Source organism: Lates calcarifer, linkage group LG2 (assembly GCF_001640805.2).
Source record: "Lates calcarifer isolate ASB-BC8 linkage group LG2, TLL_Latcal_v3, whole genome shotgun sequence".
NCBI lineage: Eukaryota > Metazoa > Chordata > Actinopteri > Centropomidae > Lates > Lates calcarifer.
In genome coordinates this window covers 20,707,930-20,732,980 of record NC_066834.1, presented here as the reverse complement: position 1 = coordinate 20,732,980, position 25,051 = coordinate 20,707,930, and the positions used below count along the sequence as shown (strand labels likewise).

Here is a 25,051-nt window from a genome sequence, read left to right as displayed (position 1 = left end):
CTTGGCACTGCAAAGTGTTTTTTTATGTGTACAAATAAACTATAACTGTAAATGTATAAAATCTAAAAATGCATATAAAATGATTTATAACAGTTTTCTGGAAGATTTCAAGGGAAAAATCCCAACATGAGATTATTTTAAAGGACGGAGAAGCAGTCTTTTAATTTCCCTCTGGTGGGAAAGCCTCCAAACAGATACCATTTATGTGCCTTTGACACAATGCACTTCATTCATTCAAGTTCATGTGTTGTATTTGCTTCCTCAACAAAAATTAGACACAAATTAAAAGAACCTTTAAAAGAAGAAACTGAATCTTTTACATTAAACTAAATGACAGATTTCATGTAAAAAAAAAAGAAAAAGAAAAGAAGCTTTACATTCCATCATGAGCAAAAACCCGAAGCCTTCATTGACAAGTATAATTTGAAGCAGCCATAAGGTACAAATCAGACAAAGAATGGATCCAATTAGAAACCTAAGCCACAGCAGCACAAAAGAATGAGAATCAATAACACAAATGTCAAGACAAACCAAAGCAGAACCAAAACCCCCCTCCATCTCCCATGGAAAGAATGAGTATTTATCATTGTCTCTGTGGCACCTTACTTATCGGCCTCTTAACTTTAGCACGACTGATACTGCAGGAATGATTTATCACTGGCCAGCAGAGAGGCTACTGATCCCTGAAAGAGGTTTGCATTTATGCATTATTCAGAACTTTTTGAAATCTGCCACATGAGGATTACAGAGGGGGGGACATGCTTAGCTCTTCCAAAGGCTTACTACAAATATGCTTTATGCTTTTGATTTAGTTTGACTGTTTTATTGTATATGTGTCAAAGAAGCCAGTGAAACCATGATTTTACTTTCAGAATAAATATTTTATTTCACATTAAAGAAATCTGTCACATCACATCATCTGTTTGGACTGAGAATGCAGTGTATAGCTATTATATTTGTCCAAAATTAGAACCACATATCATGGTATGATATAACAGTGTTAGTAGCAAATGGTATCATTCTGGTCTTTATACATCTTGAGCTTCGATCCTGGTCATCATTTTTGATTGTGTCAATCATGTTAACAGCTGTAACAAGAGCTAGCCCAATCGATCAGGCTGTGTTCTGACAGGCTTGTTGCAGTCGCTGGTAAGTGTCCATCCAGCAGCAATAGAGTGAGAGGAGCCATGTGTTAATGAGGTTAGTAATTAAAGAGGGGGATATTGAGCCTGCTGACCCCTCTGGCCCTGTTGATCATGGGGACCAGAGGGAGACGGACCATGAGGCCAAATTACGCTAAGACGACTCATTAGGTGAGCTTGGCTACGCAGGGAGGCCTCACCCATTCTTCACGCTCCCTCTGCCCTACATCTCTCACTGACCTGCACAGATTGAGACAATTACTGCTCTTTTTTTAAGGGTGACCATAAATTTCATTTTGGTGAGAGGGGCCAAAAAATGTCTTGGTTAAATTTGATCCTGAGACAAACTGGAGTACTTTCACTTTCAGTCAAAGAGGGATGCCTCTTTTGAACGGCCGAGTGTGCAATAGGTGCCAAGAGAGAACAGTTACATGAGATAAGAGGACAGATGAGACTAGGAGGAACACGATGCGGAAGAGGCGGGGGAGACGTGGGACTTTTGCCAGTGCCGATGTGAACAAAAATGAGGGGAAGCACTCGCATCCACTGCCAGGAAGGAACACTGTGTCAGAGATGAGACTTTAAAAACTTTTTTGGTTTGTGTGTGCGGCCATGTCAATGTAAAGGACGATGACTAATTATGAAGAAAATGAATCATAGAACAGAGATGTGTAAATGTTGATACTGATGATCATTGAACATATGAAATATAGTGGTAACAAGAACAGCATCTTGAGTGGTATGTTATCTATAATCCACTTAAAATCAGTCTCCTTCTGTTATTACAGCACATTATGTTATTACATTATTCATACATAAAAAACATTAGCTAAAACACTGCACATTATGTATATGTATGTGTGCTTTGTTAAATTAAACTATAGCATCATGAGCTTTTATTGAATGTCTTATTATATCATTCACAATTATCACATCATGACTTGCTGCATGGTAATTGATCGAATCACTGAAAATTAAACACTCATTTGCTGAACTGCTTGTTACTGAAAATTAACATGTGTTGTGCCAAATGCGCCTCACAGGCGGTGACTTATCAACTACATCATCTCTGGGCAAAAATTGAGACAAAAGCAAGTGAAAGATTTTTCTCCAGGTATTTCAGGTTTTGGCTTCACAGTGAAACAGAGAAGCCACAGAACCAATAGATGAATCCTCTGTTACAGATAACTTTGTCTCACTGTGACAGTGACAAATTGGCTGTTGTAAGGTTCAATAATATAAATTGCTGTATTGTTCATAGACGCCCGAGTGAGGTGATGAAATATATTTTAGACATTTTACCTTGATTAATTTTGAGCTATTATTTTTAGCACCACATTCATCAAGTTACTTATGAAAACACTGCAATCATAGTGCACCACGAGGAATCTGTGATTTGAATTCTTTGAATTAATAGAACTTTTTGTCTCGTCTCACTTTGATGAAAGATATGATGTGGTATGAAGCAAAAATACATTTCTCAAACACCATTTATTCTATTAACTGCCACAATGTCATTGGATTTACCTTTAGAATATTTTTTTCCAAATAATAAGTCCATCACTTAAGGCACTTTAGCTCCTCAAGGTGATTAGTGAGAGAAGTCAGAGTAGAGGTCTTTTAGCATATTTTATCCCATGGTTATCACCTGAGAACTGAACAGCTGTCCCTGTTTAAAAGAGTATAAACAGTAAAGCCTGTATAATGGGCTGTTCAAATTTGGACACGGTAATCACCTCTCTGATGTGGTGATGGGCACAGAGTCACTCCAAACATGACAGGAGCCGTACTGAAGAGGAGCCAGATGAAACCTTCTCTTTGAACCCATTCTTAATTTATTGCTGTCCAGGAAAAGCTCCTCTCCCCTTTTTATTGACAGATCTTCTTCAAGCATATAAATTAGGGACTGTATAATGGCATCTGGCAGCACTTTATTTTCTATAGTGTCATTCCTCCTGACTGCACTGAGCTATAATATCCAAATATTCATAAAAGAATATGTATCATTTTGTATAGGTGTGCGTGTGCGTACTTAAATCTTATTCCCAGTGTAGAGGAAGAATAATGTAAGCTGCTAAAAAAAAAAATCCATAGCTAATCTATGAATAACTAAGTGCGAAACCCCTCATCCCCTCCCAAATGTATGATTCCATCAGTTGTGAGTCAGAAAAAAATGCATTAACACCTCTGAGCTGACAACACAATGAAATCAATGCACAGTTTCCTCACCCACACTCAGACTATTTCTGTTAAAGATGGATAATCCATACACTGGGTGCACATCCAATTAGAGGTTGGAAATAAAAGTTGTGATTCAACACAGCGTTTTTTTATTAGTTCGGTGATGAGCAGTCATTGCTTTGTTTTTACATCACATTTCCAAGTAATCACACTTTGATGGCACTGAGCTGACATGTTGATCTGATCTACTGTGACAGCAGCATCCACACTATGAAAATACTTTGAGCATCTTTTTATATGCTGTGATACCTGTTTGTTACCATGCAGTTAGGAGCTGCTCATGTTTATGGACAGGTTTGCTGTTACTAACAATCAGAAAGTAGCCAGATATCAGCTAAATAAATACATGGATGTAATTACAATACTTTGCATTAATTGAACAATGCATCAATGGAACAATAGCAGGAAGGATGCTTGGATTTGAATCCCCCTACGCAGCCATTCATCATTCATCCACATTTGTCAGTGCAGTAGTAAGCACGCTATGCTTCTCCTTAGGCGTCACTGTGGAGATGACAGTGGCAGAAGCTAGATGTCCAGATGGAGCAGCTGTTGGGGTTTTCCTGAGCTGAGTAGCCCTGATGCCACAAATGAAACTGATGATGCCTTTAAACTTTACATAGTCAACACATCCCTCTTGTTCCAGCTCCACACAGTGCCACGCCATCAAACCCACCCCCCTACATACACACATACACACACACACACACACACACACACATTCAGCCAACATCAGGATCTGCCTGCCTCCCCTCCACATCTTTCTGTTTTCAAGATAAGAGGGAATGCTCAAACCAGTAGACGCTGCACGGCAGGTCTCTTTCCTCAAAACTTCCCACGCTTGTCTCCATGCAGAGATGACCTAAATCTGACACTGACAACAGGAGCCTCATTAATCTTTATAGTAGCTCCAGTAAGAGTTTCCTTTTTCCCCTCTACCTGTCTGCTAGGTGGCATATTCTCTTGAGAGCGCTATTCAACATCTTGGAGGTGCAGCATGTTGTCACAGCAAAAGACTGAGACATGATGGGGAGCAGATGAAAGGCAAACAGGGTGTGCATTTGAATATAACCTGTGTGAAGGCATTTACAGAATTAAAAGCCTAAGCAGCTCTGAAATGTCCTCTTTTTATTTCCTACACCTGTGCCCGTGACCCTGCATACTGCAGTGCAGCTTAGGCTGTTAATGCAAAGAGTTTGGCCCTCAGCCTGCTGTCAGCATGGAGACAATGTATGCATGCACCCGTGAGAGCCTGCCTCATGTGAATAGCCAGACTTTACATGAGCTCTAAAGAAAAAAATAAGCTTGTATTTATTATCGTCATCATTTTTATTGCAGTGAAACCTGTCCTGTTCCAAAGATATTAAACGCACACAAAAGGACACTGAGAAGGTATAATCGAGGCGATGCCCCAGTTCTGTCAAAATGTTCGTTCACTGAGTCCTCCCTGCTTTTTTCTCTGGTGCTTTGTTGCTTGGCTCGCCTGCAAGAATCAATCAGCTCTTTACACCTGGGTTATGATGGCCCCCACTAGCCTGTGTGTGTTACTGTGGCATCATTAGAGGAAGGAGAGACTTATTTTTCCCAACTAGCTGACAATTTAGGTATTGTTGCTTAACAGATTTATTTAGACACAGGTTGATAATCAGCTAGACAATAATTATCATGATGAAGATGGAAAAATTAAAAGTTCTCTAGCAAAAAAATCATAGATGATTATCACAAAGCAAAATGTCAAACATTAAAACATTACAAAATTATGTAACAATTATGGGATGATGATAAAATTCATATGTGCAACTTTGTCTTTACCAGAAACGAAACACAAATGAAAGAATAAATGCTCTCTGAGCAGTTTGGTAATGAATTCATATATAAACTCTGCAGATTATAGTGAGCCAGCTCAGTTTAGTTTCTCTGAGTTCAAACTGCTTAGATAAAATATCTTTTTCAAAGGTCATCGACTGATCTCCAACCTCTTTCCTCTAAATCACGGAAACTTTTCAGTCAGAGATGACATTACTGCACAGACCAAAACAACCTGGAGGGGATGTGTGGGGGGAAAAAAGCAGAGCAGGTTTCTTCCATAAGCGTGAGCAGAATTCTTATTCTTAGTTAAGGGTCAAGAGCTGTGACCTGGCTCCAATCTTAGTGGCAGATCAAAATGTCTCCAGGAGCAAAATGACAAAGATTAACCGTTCCTTGGAGCTCGAAGACTCATAATTAATGCTGCCTCACTTCCCTCTGTGCCTCTGCTACGAGGAGGATTGACACTGAATTGATAGAATTGCTATTTAGGGGTCAGCCGTACCATGATGGGACAGACAGTGCAGAGCACGTATTTGTCAGGTTTAAGCCTACACTGATCTGTTAGCAGAATCTTTAATCACATTCTCACATAAAGAAAACAAAGTCGATATCAGCCAGAAACTACATGAAAAACTGAAAACAAGGCAAAAACTTCCCACTGTAAATATAATCAGTATTACACTTTGGTTTAGAAAAGTAAAAGAATAGTTACAAGCCATACTGGTAAGAAAGAATGACTTTTCATCGCGAAGCTTTTAGCATTTACTATTCTTTCTTTTAATCAATAAGCAACAATAAATAGACACAGCAGGCTTTGACATGTCTCTGGTGGAGACGTACATTCTTGAATGTGTTGTTGGTTCTGCTGGCTGCAGGCTGAAGGAAACACACTGAGTGGTGCCAGTCACTGTGTGGAGTACAGTGCAGTAAACAGCCTTGGAAAAAGGGCGGCTTTGAAAGGCTCCCTCCTACCTCTGAGTGGGTTCTGCAAATCCCTCCATTGAAGTGGGCTTATTTCTTAACAGCGCTCCTACCATTTTGTATGGATCCTCCGAAATCCTCTTTGCACATAAACACCCACAATGAAGTTGGGAAAAAATAAGGAAATGTTCTGTCATGAAATATAGCCTGATTCATAATCAATAGACGGGGGCATGAGAGGTGGGGTCCTATTTTCTGTGGATACCAACGAGCCAAGGGACCAGTGAGACATACAGTGCATCACAGTGGTGTGAGTGTATCAGCTCCAGTGGACTAAATCACCCACCATGACACAGCAGCAATCGGAAATGGAAGACAGTCCTGTTGTATATATGGAGGTAAAGTCCTTTGGCCTCTGCTCCACCAAAGTCAGTTCTCATAAAACAAGCAGTGCTGTGTTTTATGGTAGAGGAAGACAAAATGTCTCAAAGACTTACTGAGAAATCAGGAAATAAATATAAAGGGATCTATGTCTAATTCTCTTTCGTGCCAACCTCTGAGAAAATTGGAAAAGGGTAGTGAACAGCTCAATTTGTCTTGATGTAATTTAATGGCCTGTACCTGTTATGGGCTCAGTCTAATGGAGTAAAACACAATGAGCAAAAAATGCTTCTGACTCAGGGAAACAGGCTGCAAACTGCATGGCAGCTGCCTGAAAGCTTTTCAATTTTCTGTGAAAGCTGTGTTAAAAGGCCCTCGCATGTAAGGCAAAAAAGGGAAAAGAAAAAAAAGGAAACTAAAAAAATACCTAAACAAATTATCTATTTCACCTCACCTCAAAGATGACAGTTACAATATGCTCAAATAATGACAGTGTTAAGGAGGTTGTCATATTTTTTGCAGAACAAAATACGATAGGAGCAATTTCTCAGTTCATTTTTCTTTACTTGAAATAATAATCAAGAGGTTCATTTATGTGTCAAGTGTAAAACCATTACATATCTTGAAGAATATAGGCAATGGGAGAATTGGCACTAGTTTTTCATTTCATACTTCATCACAGACATGGTCATCACCTGACAGTTGTAATAGAGTCAAAAATTAGGTTTAGATTATTGTGCTGCATTTTCAGTACTGACATTAATGGCCTCTCATCCTGTTGCTGGAGGCCATTAGCTAAAAAGGACAAAGCTTTGGAGCTGAGATAAGGTGGGGAGATGTACTGCTTTGTGTAGTGGCTGGGATTTGAACTGATGCTCTCCATAGTGAAATTTTGGACAGTCTGGAGAAAATAACTGATGTTCTCCTTATTTTAATATTAAAGGAGAAGAGTGTGACATACATTTCCTTCATTTCAGGGATACAAACTGCAAAACTGAGAGAATCTTGCTTCTGTTCAGCATGTCCAACAAAAGCACTGTCAGTCTACTCCAAGATATATGAATGTAAAAACAACTTAACAAGACCAATAACAGGATCTTCAGTCTACATCATTTCCTTTCTTTGTCCCACCGGTTTCACTTACATCAGCCATTGGCACAGACACACTCATTACCAGACCAGTTACCCAGCCGCAAGCCAGGAAATTGTCTTTTTGTCCAAGGCCCAGCTCACAGTTTCTGATACTTGACAACCACTCTCTCATCATCCTCAGTGATTTCTGGATTATAAGTGAGGACAACACTTATCAGTGATACTCTAAAATTGTTAATGAAAGGGGAAGCCCTCCATCATAATTCACAACACTGATTGCAAACTGATTGCTAAACCAAAACTAACTGTAAGTTATTAATTGTTGTCGGATGCCAAATTGAACCCTACTGATTTCAGTGATCCTTTGGCTTTTCCACAGGTGACAGTTGACACTTTTAGTTGAAATATCTTAAAAACTACTGGATTTACTGCTGTGAAATTTTGTACAGACATCCTTGGTACCCAGAGGATAAACTGTAACAATGTCCATCCTTTGACTTTTCATTTAGTGGCACTTTGGTTTATGACCAATGTCATAAACCAAAGTGACTAATGTCATTGACTAATGTCAATCTCTTGAGCATTAGCTGTACTTTGTGTTTAATGCAAATTAGCAAATGTTAGCATGCTAAAACATGGCACAGTGATGCACATGGTAAACATTAAACCTGCTTAGCATCAGCATGTTAGCATTGTAAGATCATGTAAGAGCACATCAGCACATTAGTATCAGACTGTGCTTTGACACAGCACCACTGTTTCAAAGTATAGTCTCACAGATCTGCTAGCATGACTGAATAAATAAATGAAACTATATTCTATACTTTCTTTATAGACATTTTCTCTTAGATCATGTAGCTTTTGTAAAATCATTCTCAACTACATTCTGTAGTCTTGGTTATTTCACCATTACTGATATACTTTTGGGCACCAGACAACTAGCCTTCAGAGTGACTCCAGGGCATTCAAAATAGCACCAGGTCAAAGTAATTTCTCTCTCACTCAGCTGTACGGAAAACAACTAAGATCTATCTATTTCGTATCATATGTCTGGTGTTTCAGGATCAATAGCCCCAAGTCCACAAGGGAAAACGCCCTGGTCCTGGTCTAAAATCAAATTGTAAACAGCCTGAAATAGCTCCTGTGTGACTAATTCCCTCTCTCTGCCATAACTACTGTGATTGTCAATGGCTTTTTGTATGGATCATAATATTAGATTCTTTGCCCTATTAGAGGCACAACATCCATGCAAAAAGAAAAAAAAGAAAAAGAAACAAAATCTGGCTTGTCAATATTAATAGCTAATATGATCAAAGATGGCACTGCAGGTTTTATTAACCATCTGGCAGCTCTGTTGGGTAATTTAAAAGCAATTTTAGAGTTTTAACATTTAGGGGAAACAACAGAGTGGGGGTGGGTGGAGGGCAGAAGGTTGATGAGAGACAGACAGACACAGTAGGTCTGGACAAATAGCTGTGGAGCAGTCTCTAGTTAAAAGGCTGGACAATGCCCAAGTTGGATTGATTTACTGGCTTCAGCCTGGTGACAGCTCCCATATCACAGCTTCAGTACCAACTGAAGTGTGCATTAAGACTTGGTGTTGGCAGCAATATGGCTTTTACTTTTAACAATCTGTGGCCCAGACGGAGTGTAAGGGCTTGAGAGACAAGTTGACAGAGGGGAGCCTCCCATCACTTGTCAGCATTGTCAGGGGCAATGCCTTATTATCCCCAGTCTATTGGCTGCTATTCATGTCATTTATCATTCCATTCACCTTTTCTTTGTGACTCACATCAGAGAGATAGATCAGGTCTGGAGGGGATATATGTGCATAAATATGTTGAAAATTGGCTCAGTATGGATTTCTTTGCTCCTGTGGACCTCTTTGTTTGGTGGCAGACAGAGGTGGCTTTTGAGTATCTGGCAACAGGGCCACGGCTCTCTCCATCAACGGCACGCCATTCAGGAGATAAGCAGCAGCTGGCGGCCCACTCCACTGACACCACCACTTCCTCTCAGAGTCAGCAGATTACATTTTAGAAGTTGACAGCTTGTTATCACTCCGGATAGAAGGAGGGCTTAATCTTTTGTTCTTTTTTAGCTGGGGGAAGGCTGAGGAGTCGCCGGCTCAGACCGCTGATTCCACTGTCTTCCCTCCTTGTGCCCTCTGCAGTGACACAGACAGTGAATAGGCCACTCTCTCTTTTCATCTTCCTCTAAGAGTGCCTGCACTCTGTAGGGGGATTACAGTGATGGAAGCATCAGCAGTGCACAATGATATCCATTCAACATGTCTCTCTGGCAGACAGGGGATGGGTTCAAGTCTGATTTGATAATGGCTACACTGGCTTTAGTCTGCAGGGACGGATCGTGGCTCCTGAGGCAGGGCTTGTCCTTTGGGAACAATCATGTGAAATCCTTCTCAGAATAATATCCATGACCAGAATAGGGGTGGAGAGTGGCATGGTTCTTGTACAGTATTGTAAGTCTCACAGACAGTGTCCAGAAAAACCTTGTCCTTAACTAAAGCTACTGCACAAACATCAGGCTCCAGAAACAAACTATATATGCAAGTTAGGAGACTAGATGTTTTATCAGAGGAGGCAGGTCCCAGATGCCAAGGTTACACAAAGAAAACATGAAAACATGAAATTTCCTGTGTTACATTCTGAACTTGATATGGCAGCTGGTCGTCCAGCTGCCTTTTATCCATGCTCTCCTACAGCTGTCTATTAATGGTACACTGGAAAGACACTTTTGTTGTTTTGCAGCAGAAATCTGAAAGACGTTTATTTCTGAACAGATAATTAAATAAAGGGGCTTATTCAGAGGTGCAGATAAAACTCATTGTTCTGTTTTAAGGTGCTCACTAGACTTTAGAAGCAGGTTATATTTTTAATAACAGATTCAAGTCTTGGCTGTTGTTATTGTTAAATTTTGGAGAGAGTCACTTACCCTTCCAGACATTAATTGACCTAACAGAATCATGAAATATACAGCATTGTTGTGGTAACAATAGCTCATCTTGCATAATCTTCCCTTACTAAGCTTAAGCAACCTTGAACATTGGCATTTATTATCACTGTTTTGCTTTTCAAACTGCAAGATGTCTCCTCAGTGAGAACAGTGGTTATATAACCTCTCTCTCTCCTCCCACTCTCTCTTTGTATGTCTCTTCCTGTCTGTGTATGGTGTTCACGGTCTCTCTAGCCTACTGGAAGATGGCTTCAAAGCTCAAACTTACAAGCCTATTTGGTTGGTAATACTTAAGGCTTTCTACTTTTCAATGTGTTTGCAGTGGTGAAGAAAAGCCCTCTGACAGGAACATCACATTTGATATGAACAGACTCATACAGAGGCAGTGACATTAGAAAAATCATCCTGCTCATGCAACACATCAGTGCTGTCTGATGAAATTAGTTCTACAATGTTTCTTTCTGTCAGGCTGAGAGAAAAGTGGATGGTATCCACACCAACTTTCAGGTAACTTAAATAAAATGGGTGGAGGTGGGGTGGGCAGGGGTGGGGGCTGTGAGATATCAGCTTCATAATAAAAGCTGATATATTACACTTTGTCCCACATCTATATCTTGGCAACAGCAGGCCTAAGCAGAAAAACAGAAACTGTTAAGTGGAGTGATTACACCCTAGGCTGCCATATTAAGAATGAAATGGAAATGCATGTAAAATTGAATGTCTAATTAGGTGTAAAGAAACATCTAGTGAAACTGTATGATTGGAGACGATACCATGGCTGCCTACTGTACACTCTCCCAGGATCACCGGAGGAGTTTAGGAACTGAACATTATATACTGCAGAGAACAAGAAATGATGATGTTTTCTCACTTGTTGATATCTGTTGTGTAACAGCTATCATAACATTGAGCATTGATACATTTCTTTGGCTTATCTGTTCAAATTGCAGCGGACATACCATTGTACAGCCTATTCATGTTGAACCAGACAGTAAAATTTGACAGATGGTAAGGCTCCATTGATTACACATGAGCAAGCTGTTACAAAGTATACATGCACATTGTAGGTAATGTATTACTCTTACTATTTAACTGAGGCTCTGCAGTGCACTGCTTGATCTGTTGATGCTGTGATTTAAACCTAACTAACTGAAAAGTAATTTATTCACATAATAAGAAATTCTGTTACAGGCTCTTTTAAAAATTACCAGTTTTGGGCTACAAGTCGCAGAAAGAAAAATAGTTTTCTTTCAGTTTGTTGGATTCAGAGCAGGCATGTCAGGCTTGGCTCCATATTAGTCACTCATTTTGCTGTTATTAAGCTGTTTTTCGATGACCTGCTTAATTGCTGCTCCCATGGGGAGGCATCTTGTTCAGCATTGGACAGATAGCAGAACGACTCAGAACAGTGACAGCAAGGACAATGTCACAGTGAGCAAGAAGCCAATTGCTGAGTTTAATCAGTGCTGGCATTGCTGTGTACTGCTGAGGCCGACCTGCTCGTAATAATTACAGAGGAACACGGTTATAATAGGTTATAATACATGCATTGTTCAGGAGAGGTGTCCTGCCAACTGTGTCTCAGCTGACATTTTGGTGCCTCTCAGTCAGAATTTAAAGGCACACACTGTAACTGATATTTATTCAGTACACGTGGGAGAAGTAGAAAATGCACAAAAGCAGATGTGACATATTTACTGATGTTTTTTTAGTTTATATTGCTATAGGATATAAACTCCATCCTAAAATAGATATGGTCAGTCATCCTAAACATCCTACATGGGAACCATGATTACCACTGTTTTGCGGCTCTATCTGTGATTTTCCAAGAGAAAGAATTTATGGAACTGTCTTCCTAAAGATGGGACCTTTTGTGTTCACAGCCACAGAGAGTGTACTGAGCCTCAGCTGTGGTTCTTGCAGTGACATAGCATGGGACAGACTGACAGCGTTGAGAGGCAGCATCTGTGATTACAGTCTTCAAAGACATTTTCAAAAATCAGCCTCACTGTTGGATCCACCTGGTGCTCTAACCTTGTTATGTTTTATTTCCTTTGGACTTTTTAATGTTACCCAGCATGCCATTATGGAAAAGGGCAACCTGAAAGCCCCCCTCCCTCCACCAGCAGGATGACTGAGCCATGCTCTGCTGCTCAGTACGAGTCCTAACCCTGTCTGCTTGTCAGTGCCAAAAAAGATGGATCTCAACTCCACTGAGCTGAAAGAAATGTTTCTTCTTCTCTCTCACACTGTATGGTTTCTTATTTCATAGTTTTCTGGATAGCACAAGATCAGTTGTTTTGAAGTTTTGAGAGTGAAGAACAGTTCAGTGAACTAGCTCTGCCTTAATGTGATTTGTGGCTGTACCCCATCCCACTTAACCACACAAAGTAACCTTTCTGAAAAACAAAAGCTTCATTTTTTATTTTTTATTTATTATGCAAAAATCCTATTTGTAGGTCCTCAGTCCTCATTTGACAGTCTATGACAAAATAGTTTTCTTGTTCAAGCAACTCTCAAAATCTCTCAAAGCCATCCATAAATGTCTGAAAGTGTTAAATAATTTCAAGAGTTTACATATTTACATACAATATTTTTTCTTTTTTTAAACTGACCTCTGCTGGAACAGGAATGTGAAAAATAAAATCTGTTTGTATAGATTGGCAGATAGAAGCCATTGGCCAGAAGGATCAGATGGCAGGGAAAACAGATTATGTTGCAAGGCTCCCGTGGCATAACCCTGGGCATTAATGTTAATGAAAAACCACATGACCTTGCACTTGCCTCTGAGCAGCTCCATTTTAAATCCAATTGACATGGCCCAGGTCTGGAAGAGGCTGGAGAAACGGTGATAGAGGCACCTGATACCCCGGTATGGAAATAGTCTGTTTTTCTTTTTTTTTCTTTTCAGGGTATCCCAGGGGCCTCTGGTAAGGTTTCCTCTGCTCCCTGAGGTGAACAGGGGAAGGCAGCACTGAATGTGGAATAGTGATTCCTATAATAGTTACTGGGATACCCATGTCCCATGCCAGATGTCATGCGATCTCAACACTGAGCAGGATGGCAAAGCTTAGCTTGCACTGCTTTAACATTCCAGTCAAGGTATGTTGATGTACTTATGCTCAGGAGACAGAATACCCCTTGTTTTCTGGGGGCATGTTGTACTAAAGGTTGTGTAAAATCACTGTGATGGAGTTGGCTTTGCTAAGTATTGCTTTCCAATGATCTTCCTGCTCTGGGAGGAATGGAAGGGAGAGTGCCAACACAACACAAACAGGCTTTGTTAAAGGAGCTTTACACACAGATGAAAAAATGGAAAGTCGGGATGAAATAACATTCTGTTTTTTCCACAAACATCCAGAGGAGGATTTACATTCAAATACAGTGCAGGTCCACTGCTCTCAGGGTCATCAGCACAATTTAATTACATTAAGAGACAGCTAAAGTGGACTTTGCAAACAGACTAGGCTTAAGGGATTACTGGACCTCTGACGGAGAGATCATATTTTACCTTCGAACATGAAACAATATGCCCATTTCCTGGCAGGCTCTGTATGTGGACAGAGATAGAGGGGTGAGGAGTTGGATGTGGCCAACAGTGCACAGCCAATGATTTTATACTACTTTTTATTCACTGTATACTATACGGCCTGCATGCAGAAGAACAGTATTTCAGAATAAACTCGACATGTTTACAGCCAAAACAAAAGCCTCTGTGCATTTAAAATGTTGTTTATCTTGATCACTTTACCTCCACCTCCTCTATGCTTCCTCCTGTTGTTAGCTGTTAACCTCTCCTGCCTATGCATGTTGTATCTGCATGTCTCTTACATCTTATTAAAACTGCTTGAAGGAACATTACCTCACTGCTTTACTGAACACTATATTTCCTCTGTGACTGCCAGCTTACATGTACTGCATGCTGCCTATATGGAGGGGCAGCATGCAACACATGAATATGGACCATTTACTTCTCCTTAGTTACAGCAGTAGTAGTAGACTTGACTATATTGTGTTAGTAAATATATCATGGCATTCAAAGGGAAGAAGTGTTGAGGTATGTGTCTTCTGCTTTATTCATATAAAGTCAATAGAGACTGATATTTTCAGACCTTGGCCTTCAATTGTGCCAGCACCTTCTTCTACAGTTAAAGCAGATATCAGCCACATTCAGCAGGAAATGAAAGCAAAGGTACTGGTAATATCTTCTCTGCTAGGTATTTTTTAACATCCAGCTAAGCCAGCTAGTAAAGTGTGAAAAAACACATAAAGTCAAGAAATTGTAAGTTCCATTAAACTTTCAAAGATTATTTTTTTGTCCACTTTAGGGCAGCAGAAACAACCTGGAAACGCAGACTTACTATAATCAACTTTTATGTTGGTAATGATGACCTAGTAAACAGTTCGGATCAGTAATATGAGAATATCATAAAACTCAATCACATGGAATCTTCAACCACTATCAGCAACTGAATTTCACTTTTTGCTCATAGAAAATATTTCAGTGGGTAGATGTTATTGCACTTTAATGGTATCTTGGCCTATGTAGTGTTTACCAGTGTCATTTATAGCTGATCACCAGTCTGAGCTGTTGACACCTGTTTGCTGCAGCTGGAAGCTGATTGATACAGTGGCATAGAGGGCTGAGTGAAAAAGCATGCAGAACTAATTTCTTTAACTATAAGAGGCATATTTATTTAAAGATCTCATCTGAGAGTAATCAAAACATCAGATTTCTCCACTTAAACTCACATATTTGTACAAACTACTGCTGTGAAGGCTGTGCTATGTAATTACACATCCCTTCAAAGACTGCATAACATGCATTGGAAATGCAACACAAAACAGGGTTCCAGAGAAGCAGGAAATATTTCTCACTCTGTCATTCTTCTTAAAGTTGGGTTTGTGATGTGCAGGTTGCATTTGAGAATAATTTCAACATAGTTCATTGTTTCCGTAAGATCTCAATATTTTTTAGAGTAAGAGTAGAGTAAGGTTTGTGTGTAGTGTAAACCCAGTTCCACCTACTACAGCCAGCTGAGGCCAGCAATGCTTGACTGTATGCACAAAGGGTAATGTAGGTTACTTATGTTGAAAACACTTAACTAATGGCATGTTATCATTTCAACTGAGATCCTGACACTTGCTTATCTGGATTTTTTTAAATGAATGTTTCATTTTTTGCTAATAGGCAGCTGTTTTGCCTCCTCTCCTCCATGTATGGTTTGCTCTGAGTTGGGGTATGTGAGGTGACACAGAGACCCATCTTCCACTCACCAGAGCAGTTGATCCTCACTGCCACACTCATCAGAAAAATGCCCAGAGGTGTAAATTTGTGCAGACAATTTATCTGAACTACTAGCTCTTCAGGTGTCTTTTCTCCCCAAGAAACTGGCTGCTGTTTCTCCAATTGTCCTTAAACAATTACTTGGGGGAGATCAGGGGGAGCCAGTTGCCAGTTAAACTGCAGTTTTCTCAGCTACCATTGTGCAGGCCATCTAAACCATGGGATACAAAGCTCTCAAGCGCACCGCAAGCCAAATAAAGAGGTGGAGAAGGAGGGGGAGGCAGATAAAAGCTGACACCCAATGTATTATAACGCAGCTCTATTAGATATGAGCTTCTGCTAGGGTGAAGCACCATAGCTTAAGGCAAAGATACTGCTTGTTCATTGTGCTTTGGCGAGGGAGCTGGGAAGACTGTGTAGCCACTGTGTTCTGTATACAGCACAGTCTCTCATGCATGATTTAGTAAACTAGAATTCTTACTGATATTCAAGTAGTGAAATAGGGGGCTAGATAAAAGGATGTGCTTAGGCTGCAAAAATTATCCTGAGACATACACTATAGGCTTGGAAAATGGCTAGTAATCGAAAGAGAGCAAAATCATCAATAAAATGCAGCTATTTTTATTTTCAACATTCCTTCAGTTTTGATAAATGCTGTATATTCCATGTACTGTTTACACTTAGACATCTACTTTTCTATATTAACATTTAACATATGGACATATTTTTTTGTTGTTTTCTAGTTCATAGTATCTATTGTGGTGTACTGTGTAATTGTACCAGAATGAATAATTCTACATATTATAGCTGCTTACCCAAGCTAATTAGATTAGCTTAAAAGGGGGCGAACGATGGATTGATTTATTTTACAGCCCACATACGCAGGACTAACACTGTAACAGAGAGGCTTTCTCCCACTCTTTCTGTTATTTTTACTATTTTTCCTGTCACTAAAACCGAAAACCTAAAACAACCATTACTTTAGCTTGAATCACTTGTTTGTTCTTTTCTGAAAAGCTTGCCGCACTATTTTCTAAACTGGTTGTCTGGTAAACCACAATAGAGCTTGATGCAGAGTGAAATTACATGTATTCAGCTCCTTATTTGTTTATGATATAAATATATGACAGGACATGAATATTGGTTTAGGTTCTTCTCTAACATCAGTTTTAATCAGCAGATGAATCTTACATTGGACCCCCAAACTACATTTATTTTATATATATATATATATATATATATATTTATTATTTTAAAAACACATGCACATATATTATACATATGTATATTAGTGATAGACCAATATGGTTTTTTCAGGGCCGTTACCGATACCCATTATTAGTAGTCAAGGAGGCCAATAACCGATATTTGGAGCCGATATTCATTTGCAGTAAAAGTGAAAATATTGGCGTCAAAATTTTAAGTAATACAAACTCCAACCCAGATTTGCAACATGTTAAAGGCTTTTTTAAAATCTTATACAATAGACTTTGTCTATCTTTGTATTAAAATTCTAACAAAAAGTGCAGGGAGCTCCCAGGCTCAGCAGCATGTCTTATAAAGTTAAATGAAAACTTAAACAAATAAATATCTCCCTAAAGTTTTCTACAGTAAATAAAATTTTCCAAAATTTCAATATAACTGAAATGTTATTTTATCTTTCACTTATCTTTCTTTTAAGTTCAAACAAAAACAAAAAGTACAGGGAGCTCCCAGGGTAAGCAGCATCTCTTATAAATTTAACTGAAATTTTAAATAAATAAATAAATAGCTTCCTGAAGTTTTATAAAATCAATAAAACAAAGTTAAATAAAATTTGCACAGAAATGTGAGTCTCAAATAAGTTAGTAGTCCCAATTGAGCAGTACCAGATTGTGGTGCAAAAAGCAGAGTTGTCTGCATCAGAGCCAAAAAAAGAGTTTTAAATTGATCTCTCTCTATTTGATATGCGTCAAAATGCTGAATATCCGCGCCGATAATCGGCCCGGCTGATAATCGGTCTATCCCTAATGTATACACATAACTATTTTGTAGGTATAGCTAGTTATAAAGGTGCTCTTCTCCCCAAACTGTGCCTCTTGGTTTTTCTTCTTCCTTTATACTGTCAAATTTTGTATAGACTATACCAACTCAGTAAGTATTTTAATGATACCTGATAGTAATTTCTGTTGTCTAAAGCATAACAGGTGTTTCTAATATTTTGCATACATACTCTCTGGCAGTGTCAACAATAACCGTAGATGTAGAATTTATGGCACAGCTGTTGTTGTATCAAATTGTGCACCAATAAAGTGGCCACTACCCACAAGCTCGGTCACCACCATTTATTTAATGTAAATCTAGTTACCAAGGCATCACATTTCAGATGAGATCATGTATTCTTTGCTACATTAGATAAATGTGAGCTGGAGGGAATCTGTGTACAAGCAGAATATCTTTGTGAAAACAAGGGTCCTACATGGTCATGAGTGGGCAGTCCTGCTGTCTTCACACCCATATGGGACTCAGGACTTAGTCCTGCTTCGGCCAGGCACAATCCCATATAAACATCCTTTTGGAGATACACAGCCATATTTTAAGTGTTGGCAAAGACATCATCATCACCATTTAGGAGGAAGTTAACATATGGACATTTTCTTTCCATCCATTCTAGGAAGAGCATCTGTTTCAAGGTTAGGTTGTAGAATATGTCACTAAAGTCCCATGGGAGAATGTCACTGTACTCACGTTGCTCCATGTTGAGGAGTTTGTTCAGTCTCTTTTCCTAAAATGAAGCGGTTACACCATTGTGTAACCTCATGACGGTCACAGTTGGCCGAGGGGGTTTTGATGACCAGTAGAAGGAAACTTCTGCACATCCTTTGGGTCCTACACATTTGTTAGGATTGCCAGGTACCATGGGAAAATGATGACAGTGTTGATAGCAGAGAAAGTCTTGTATCAGGAAGAGAGTTGAAGTTTGTTGTATTGGAAGAGGATACATAGGGGGTCTCTGTGGTGGGTGGCTCTTCTTGCCTGTATATTTTGGGGCAGAAGTTTTTTTGGCCTGTAGAATATTTAATGAGCACAAGGAGCGCTCCCAACCACAAGAAAGTTCTTGCTCTTAAGTTTCTCCTCCCTAAAAGGCTGTAGTGATAAAACTAGAAGGATTTCAGTGGAGATAAGAAACATTAGCAGGTGGTAAAATTATTACCCAGTCTAGTGAAAGCATCTGTCTTAGTTCAACTTTAGATTTCTAGTAAAAATCTCCCGCTCCTGGCACTGCTAACAGTGACATGAACTTCTCTTGAAAAATGATGTCCCCCCAATAGATGTGGTCCTTTAGTGTGGCAGTTCAGGCTTTCACACCTGAGTTTAAACGTGCATCTGTTTCTTGTTACACATGAAAATTGTAAAGATGAAAAGATCAATTTTGTGTAGTCTTTGAATACATGCCTCTTATGGGTATTTATATTTGTTGTGTGTTTCTGTGTGTATGTCCTACATGCTTGCATCATTGTAAATTGCCTTTTTTTCACCTGACACTTTGCCTGAAAGCATCTGACAATCAGGGGAATATTAGAGGGTTGGAGGGATTCCACTCTGGCTAAGTGGCTCTTATTGCTGTGGAGTGTGACACTGCTCTGATATTCATAATGACTCACAGTGCTGTTGACACGCTGTAGTGGTCTGGTTTCAATGGATTGCAGCTTCTCTGACTCTGCTGATGAGGGTTTTATCTAAAGAGAGCCTGCTGGACTAGTTCATCAGCTTTTTCTTTGATCATCACAAACACATCGACTCGTCTCTTTACATACCAATTCATTGCAGGTAAAAACGTTAACAAAATAAAATGTCTTGTGAACAACATTATGGCTCATGTAGTTTAATCCAAACAGACAACATGAAAAAAAGGTGCATTTTCTGAAATCAAAATGAGGTGAAAGATCAGAAGTCAAAGTCAGGGGCTGGTCCAGCAGCAACAGTTCATGCTCTTATTTAGGTGGAAATGTAGCACAAGCCAAAGAGGCACACAAGCAAGCAGCTGATCTCTTGTTTCTGAGACATGAAGCAGCTTAGTTTTACATGCTCAGGACACTCGTCCATCATGACTGCTTAAACCCCAATCTCCTTAATGCTGAGTGCCAAGCAGGGGCACATTGGGTCGCTTCATGAGGACAAAGGTTTGACTCATTTGTAAATTAAATGTGCAGCCTGTCTATCACGGTGGAAACTCTGACCACAAGGCCACCGAGCTGGAATGAAAAGGGCAGTATCTGGGGAACGAATGCTCACTCCACCATGTTCTCTGGTTGAACCTGGATACAACACACCCAATAATATCTAAATACACAAACACAAACATACACACATCTTTTTCTCTTATTCTTTGACTGTGTGTGTGTGTGTATTTGTATCTATGTGTGCTGTAATTGCATGTGTAATATGGGTGTTTTAGTGCATGCATATGCATTAATGTGTGTGCTTTGCTATTCTTTTCTGCATCCATTCACCTGCTCACCTGTGAATGTGTTTATGTCCTTCTCTGTGTCTGTATGCATGTTTGTACTTTTGTTTTTGTGTGCATACGTCAAAGGAATTGTGTGAATGTGTTTTCATCTCTGTGTGTATTTGGGATTAGACTATGTATTGTTTTGCAAAAATGTCAGGCCACGTGATGTGTATATATAAATTTTGCAAATATATTACTTTTGTGTTTGCCAGCATTAAAGTGTAACTACAACTTCAGGGGGTGTGGCCTTGTGGCTATGTAGTGACACTGAGGGGACACAATGGAAACTAAGTGACCACTGTTCAGTGTATAGTGGACAGTGAGAGGCTCCTGTCAGACTTTTCTCAGCTTGAAAGACAGGGAGTCTGGTAGAGCTTTTTGACAGTCACTAGAATCACATTTATGTCCCTTTGAGTGAGTCTCTGTGTATATCTGCTTTGTAGATGGGCTAGCAGCTGCTAGGCTTTCTGGTGTGTGTGTGTCTGTGAGGGAGTGTCAGTCCATAGCCATAGCACAGCTATTTATCATAATGTTTATCAGCACTAATTATATTTGTTAAGCTATAAATACAGCACAATTATCAGACACAAGCTGATGTCTCTTTTTTTCACAGTATTTTGCTGACACATGTATTATGCATCCCCTGCTTACTACTCCTTTGAAAAGGCCTACATCCTACAATATACTCTCACTGTGCCCCAGGCTGTGGTTTATTTATCCTTCTATGGAGCTATGGATATAACTACAGTAACTGTATTGTGGCTACTCTTTGCTGCTCTCATTAACATTAGCCAAGAAAGCATTGTTAAGCCACATGGCTTTTGAATCCATGGTGCTTTTATCAGATATGACACACACATTACCAATACACCAGGCGTAGTTCAGGTGTACAGCTGTATCACAGCTACAGTGTCGCCTCAGTAGCAGTCACCCTTAACCCAGTGAGGAGAACTATCTGTCTGTTTAGCTGCAATGACAGACATGAAACTAGGCAGCCACAGCTGAGGGTAAGGTTAGTGTTCAGCATTTTATCATATCTGAAACCAGCTCCAAATCCACTTATTGAATCTGAATCCTTTCAAATCCCTCAAATCTTTTTAGGTAGTTTGTTTGGTGAGGAATGAGGACATCTGTTTTCTTAGTTAAATATTTGTTCTTGTTTCACTCAGCAAAGTAACAAATTCCACCTGTTTTGTGCACGAGCATAACCATGACTGGCACTAATAGAAACTATGGTAAATATCTGCCCAACTCTAAACCACCACCATCCTGCCATGCTAAAGGGGTATAGTGCATTCACCACAAATTTTGTCACTGCCATGTGACATTCATTAAGCATGTCCTGACAATGTACTGAAAATATTATTCGGAACAGTTGAGCCGGATGGTTATCATGTGTTTGAAGACGTCATCAGTCTTTTTTTCTTTGCTGCCTGTAGTGTCAGAGACAGAGGAAAAGGAGACCAACTAAACAGAAAATGTGAATTCGCTTTTGGTCGGAGATTCAATAGCTGTGTTGGTATTAAAATAGAGCTTGCTATCAGTGTTGTTCATGTGACATCATTTATTTACTATAGAATTATAGTAGCTTTTATGAGCATGATAAATGAATAAGTAAAAATACAATTAAGTTTCATTTTGTAATCAATTACAACATTCCTATATTCTCTATTAACCAAGATGTGATTGGACAGCTGATTTTTTTGTTGTTGCCTTTTTTTTCATGGATGATGTGTTTTCATCTCAAAAAAGAAAAATCTCCCTTGTATCAACACTAATGACAGTGCTTTGCATTTAGTATTGTCAGGAATATGCTGCTCTCTGCTGAAATGTAATACATGTCTTCATTTTGTTCTCTGTGTTATGATTTGATTTTAATGTGACATGGACAATCCATACCACAGTAATAATTGTTTTATTTTGGCAATTTAGATTTGAGGAATTAAAAATTAGAGGAACATTTAAATGGAATTGTTAGTTTTCTGGTTTATTTTCAAAGATTAAAAAAGTGCTATAAGGGAATTATATAGTATCAGTACAAGTATGCAGTTTCGGGGCAAATAGAAACTAACCTGAGCCTTGTTGCTGGATCATCTCCAGCAGATCGTGCTGGTGGATGAAGAGAACCAGACCACCAGCAGCGAACAGCAGGAGAAACAAGCGAGAACAGGACAGCCTCCTTCTCCGTCCATGCAGGGGGTCCACCACCATCTTCCACTTCATCCACAGCATGATGCAGCACCGTCAGACACTAATGTAATAAGTTCTGGAGAGAATCAAAGAAAGTGGGAAATAGGAAGAGGAGGGGGAGAGAGACATAGACAAAAGAGGAGTGAGCAAAACAGGCAGAACGTGTTTAGAGATTTTCATTTCTCTCTATCAATATTTCAAGGCAGAATTCATGCTGTATAGTTAATGGTGGTGGTGAAATGTAACTACGTACATTTCCTGAGGAACTGTAGTGAAGTACAAATCTATGGTACTTGTACTTTACTTCAGTGTCTGCTCTTTATGATACTTTACACTTTTATTTTTACCTCACTACATTTCTTTGATAACTTTACTTACTTTCCAAATTTCATAAACAAAACACAGTTCAGCTTCTAAAATATGATGCTACATCTCAACCAAGTACAAGAAGAAAATGCACACATAATGTTGTGTATAATATTATAACATTCATGGGGACATTTTTTCTTAATTATGAGTACTTTTACTTTTGATATTTTAAGTATATTATTTTTTAATTAGAGAGAAAATCCCATGAAGCGTGATGAATTAAAGCTGTTCAGAAATTCAACATGAAAACAAAATGGGCTAACACCTAATTCCTCCAAAATAAAGAAAGCTGCGATCTGTTTGTGAGGATACAGTATGGTAAACACTGCTCCAGCTGGACTGGCACAGTGTACAGACCAACTCTATGCTGTGTTCATACAGCAGAGAGACCATGTAGCATCTGTCTTCAAATTAATATGCGAAGGAACTTGCGTGACTACTCTACCAAGTGTTGTCATCACAGAAAATATATTTAGCTCACTTTCACTGATGTCAAGACCTTGACATTCACATTGCACTCTGTGCCAAAAGCAGAAGTTATAAATAAGCTGTAAATGAGTGTAAAGTAGCAAATGTGACATGTTTTATGCAGTGATGCTTGAACATACATAGCATTATTATCATGAACAGGCAACCCTATATTTGATGCAGAAGAGATAGGAACAGTATATTCCTGATGTATATATATTGTACATGCTGTAGGCAAAACATTTCTATGTGATGGAGGAAGTGATCTCTATGCACATGGTCACGTTCATTGTTGTTGTATAATAAGGATGTGGAATCCTCTGTGATCACTAGAGTTTTATACTAACTATATAGGAATATTCATATATTCATATATTTCAAATAGTTCCTATTTCATAAGAAATATGATGAGGTAAGGGATGTGCATACATTTCAATCATACTAATGTCTGTTCATTTGTTTTGCTGGCTGCACAGTTGCCATACAAACTCAGGTAATAACCAAGAAGCTGTTCTCGCTGGCTGCTATTTTAATCCCTATGTGTATGCTGTACTTTTAGTCAACATGCACTGCTATCTATTGTATTAAAGCCACAATAATCATGAGGATGTTCTTTACTGGAATTACAGGGACTTTGGTCATTGAGCTGGTACAAAGCCAGTACCTGTTGTATCACCATCTTGTCCCTTAATTCCAGAGAAGTATGACTGGTTCTACTGAGACAGTATAACACCACATTGGTTTGTGCATAAACATTTCACTAGAGGTATTGAGTGGGTGGTGTAACTACAGTAACTACATTACTGGCCAGGTTTACATATTTTACAAAATGAACTCCATCTCTGATTGCATGAGAAGACTGGATTGCAGTTTACTCAGTTTTCATCCTACACTACATGGAAGCATTTAAAGCATTTAAAGCATGACAGGGAGCTGCATCTAAAGATGTTATCCTTTCTTTCTGCTTTGCAGAGACTGACCCTGTCATTCATACTGCCAGCACAAAACCACAGAATGTAACCTATCCTGTATCACAGGAAATAATCCCAGATTTTCACTTCTATTTCCATTGTCTTTCAGGTTTCATTCACCTTAGTTCTTTATAGGATGGTGGGGTCAGGTTGATAGTGCACAGACTAGCATTCAGATTTATACCCCTTTTAGATCCAGTGCAGGGAATGGTGCACAGAGTCAGCAAAGTGTGAAAAGCATGTATTCATGTCAGTGTTGATTTTACTGATTTGAAAAGACTGTCCTTGTTTTCTGGGCCTCAAGCAAGTTGCTGGTTTCAGCAGCTCCTTTTGCACTGTTAACCTGAGACTGTGCGACACAAGCCTCCTTACCGTGAGAATGCTGTGGACATTTCAGCTCATTGTCTACTTCCACTGTTAGTACGAGTTAAGTGTAATTTGCCCAAGAGGCGAAAATGCTAACCACTGCATCACCATGCCATAAAATCTTAAAACTAGACTTACAACAAACCTGCAGCCAGTATAACAGCATTTTACTTGGTTTTTGCTGTTGAATTTTGCTACCTCCTGTGTACTTTTGAATCTGGTAATAATTTTCTGTTTTATGTCTGTTAGGAAACTACTGCAGATGTCCAGGCACAAGGGAATCAAAGTATACATTTCAGTGTTGTGTTTGAAGCCATTAAGGTTGTTTCTTTTATCCATGACTATT

The 25,051-nt window shown here is 39.2% G+C and overlaps 1 protein-coding gene and 1 long non-coding RNA gene across 6 annotated transcripts in view; one reads left to right on the top strand and one right to left on the bottom strand.

Moving 5' to 3' along the window:
- LOC108876872 (uncharacterized) overlaps nt 1-25,051 on the top strand; it is a 251,421-nt gene that overhangs the window by 161,501 nt on the left and 64,869 nt on the right. The gene's annotated exons all lie outside the window — the stretch shown is intronic.
- Nucleotides 1-25,051, bottom strand: part of LOC108876873 (carbohydrate sulfotransferase 8) — a 252,830-nt gene that overhangs the window by 196,780 nt on the left and 30,999 nt on the right. The window contains exon 2 of the mRNA XM_051076775.1: nt 22,414-22,607. Coding sequence (XP_050932732.1) covers nt 22,414-22,573 — 160 coding nt within the window. The 5' untranslated portion in view covers nt 22,574-22,607. The remainder of the gene's footprint in view (nt 1-22,413; nt 22,608-25,051) is intronic.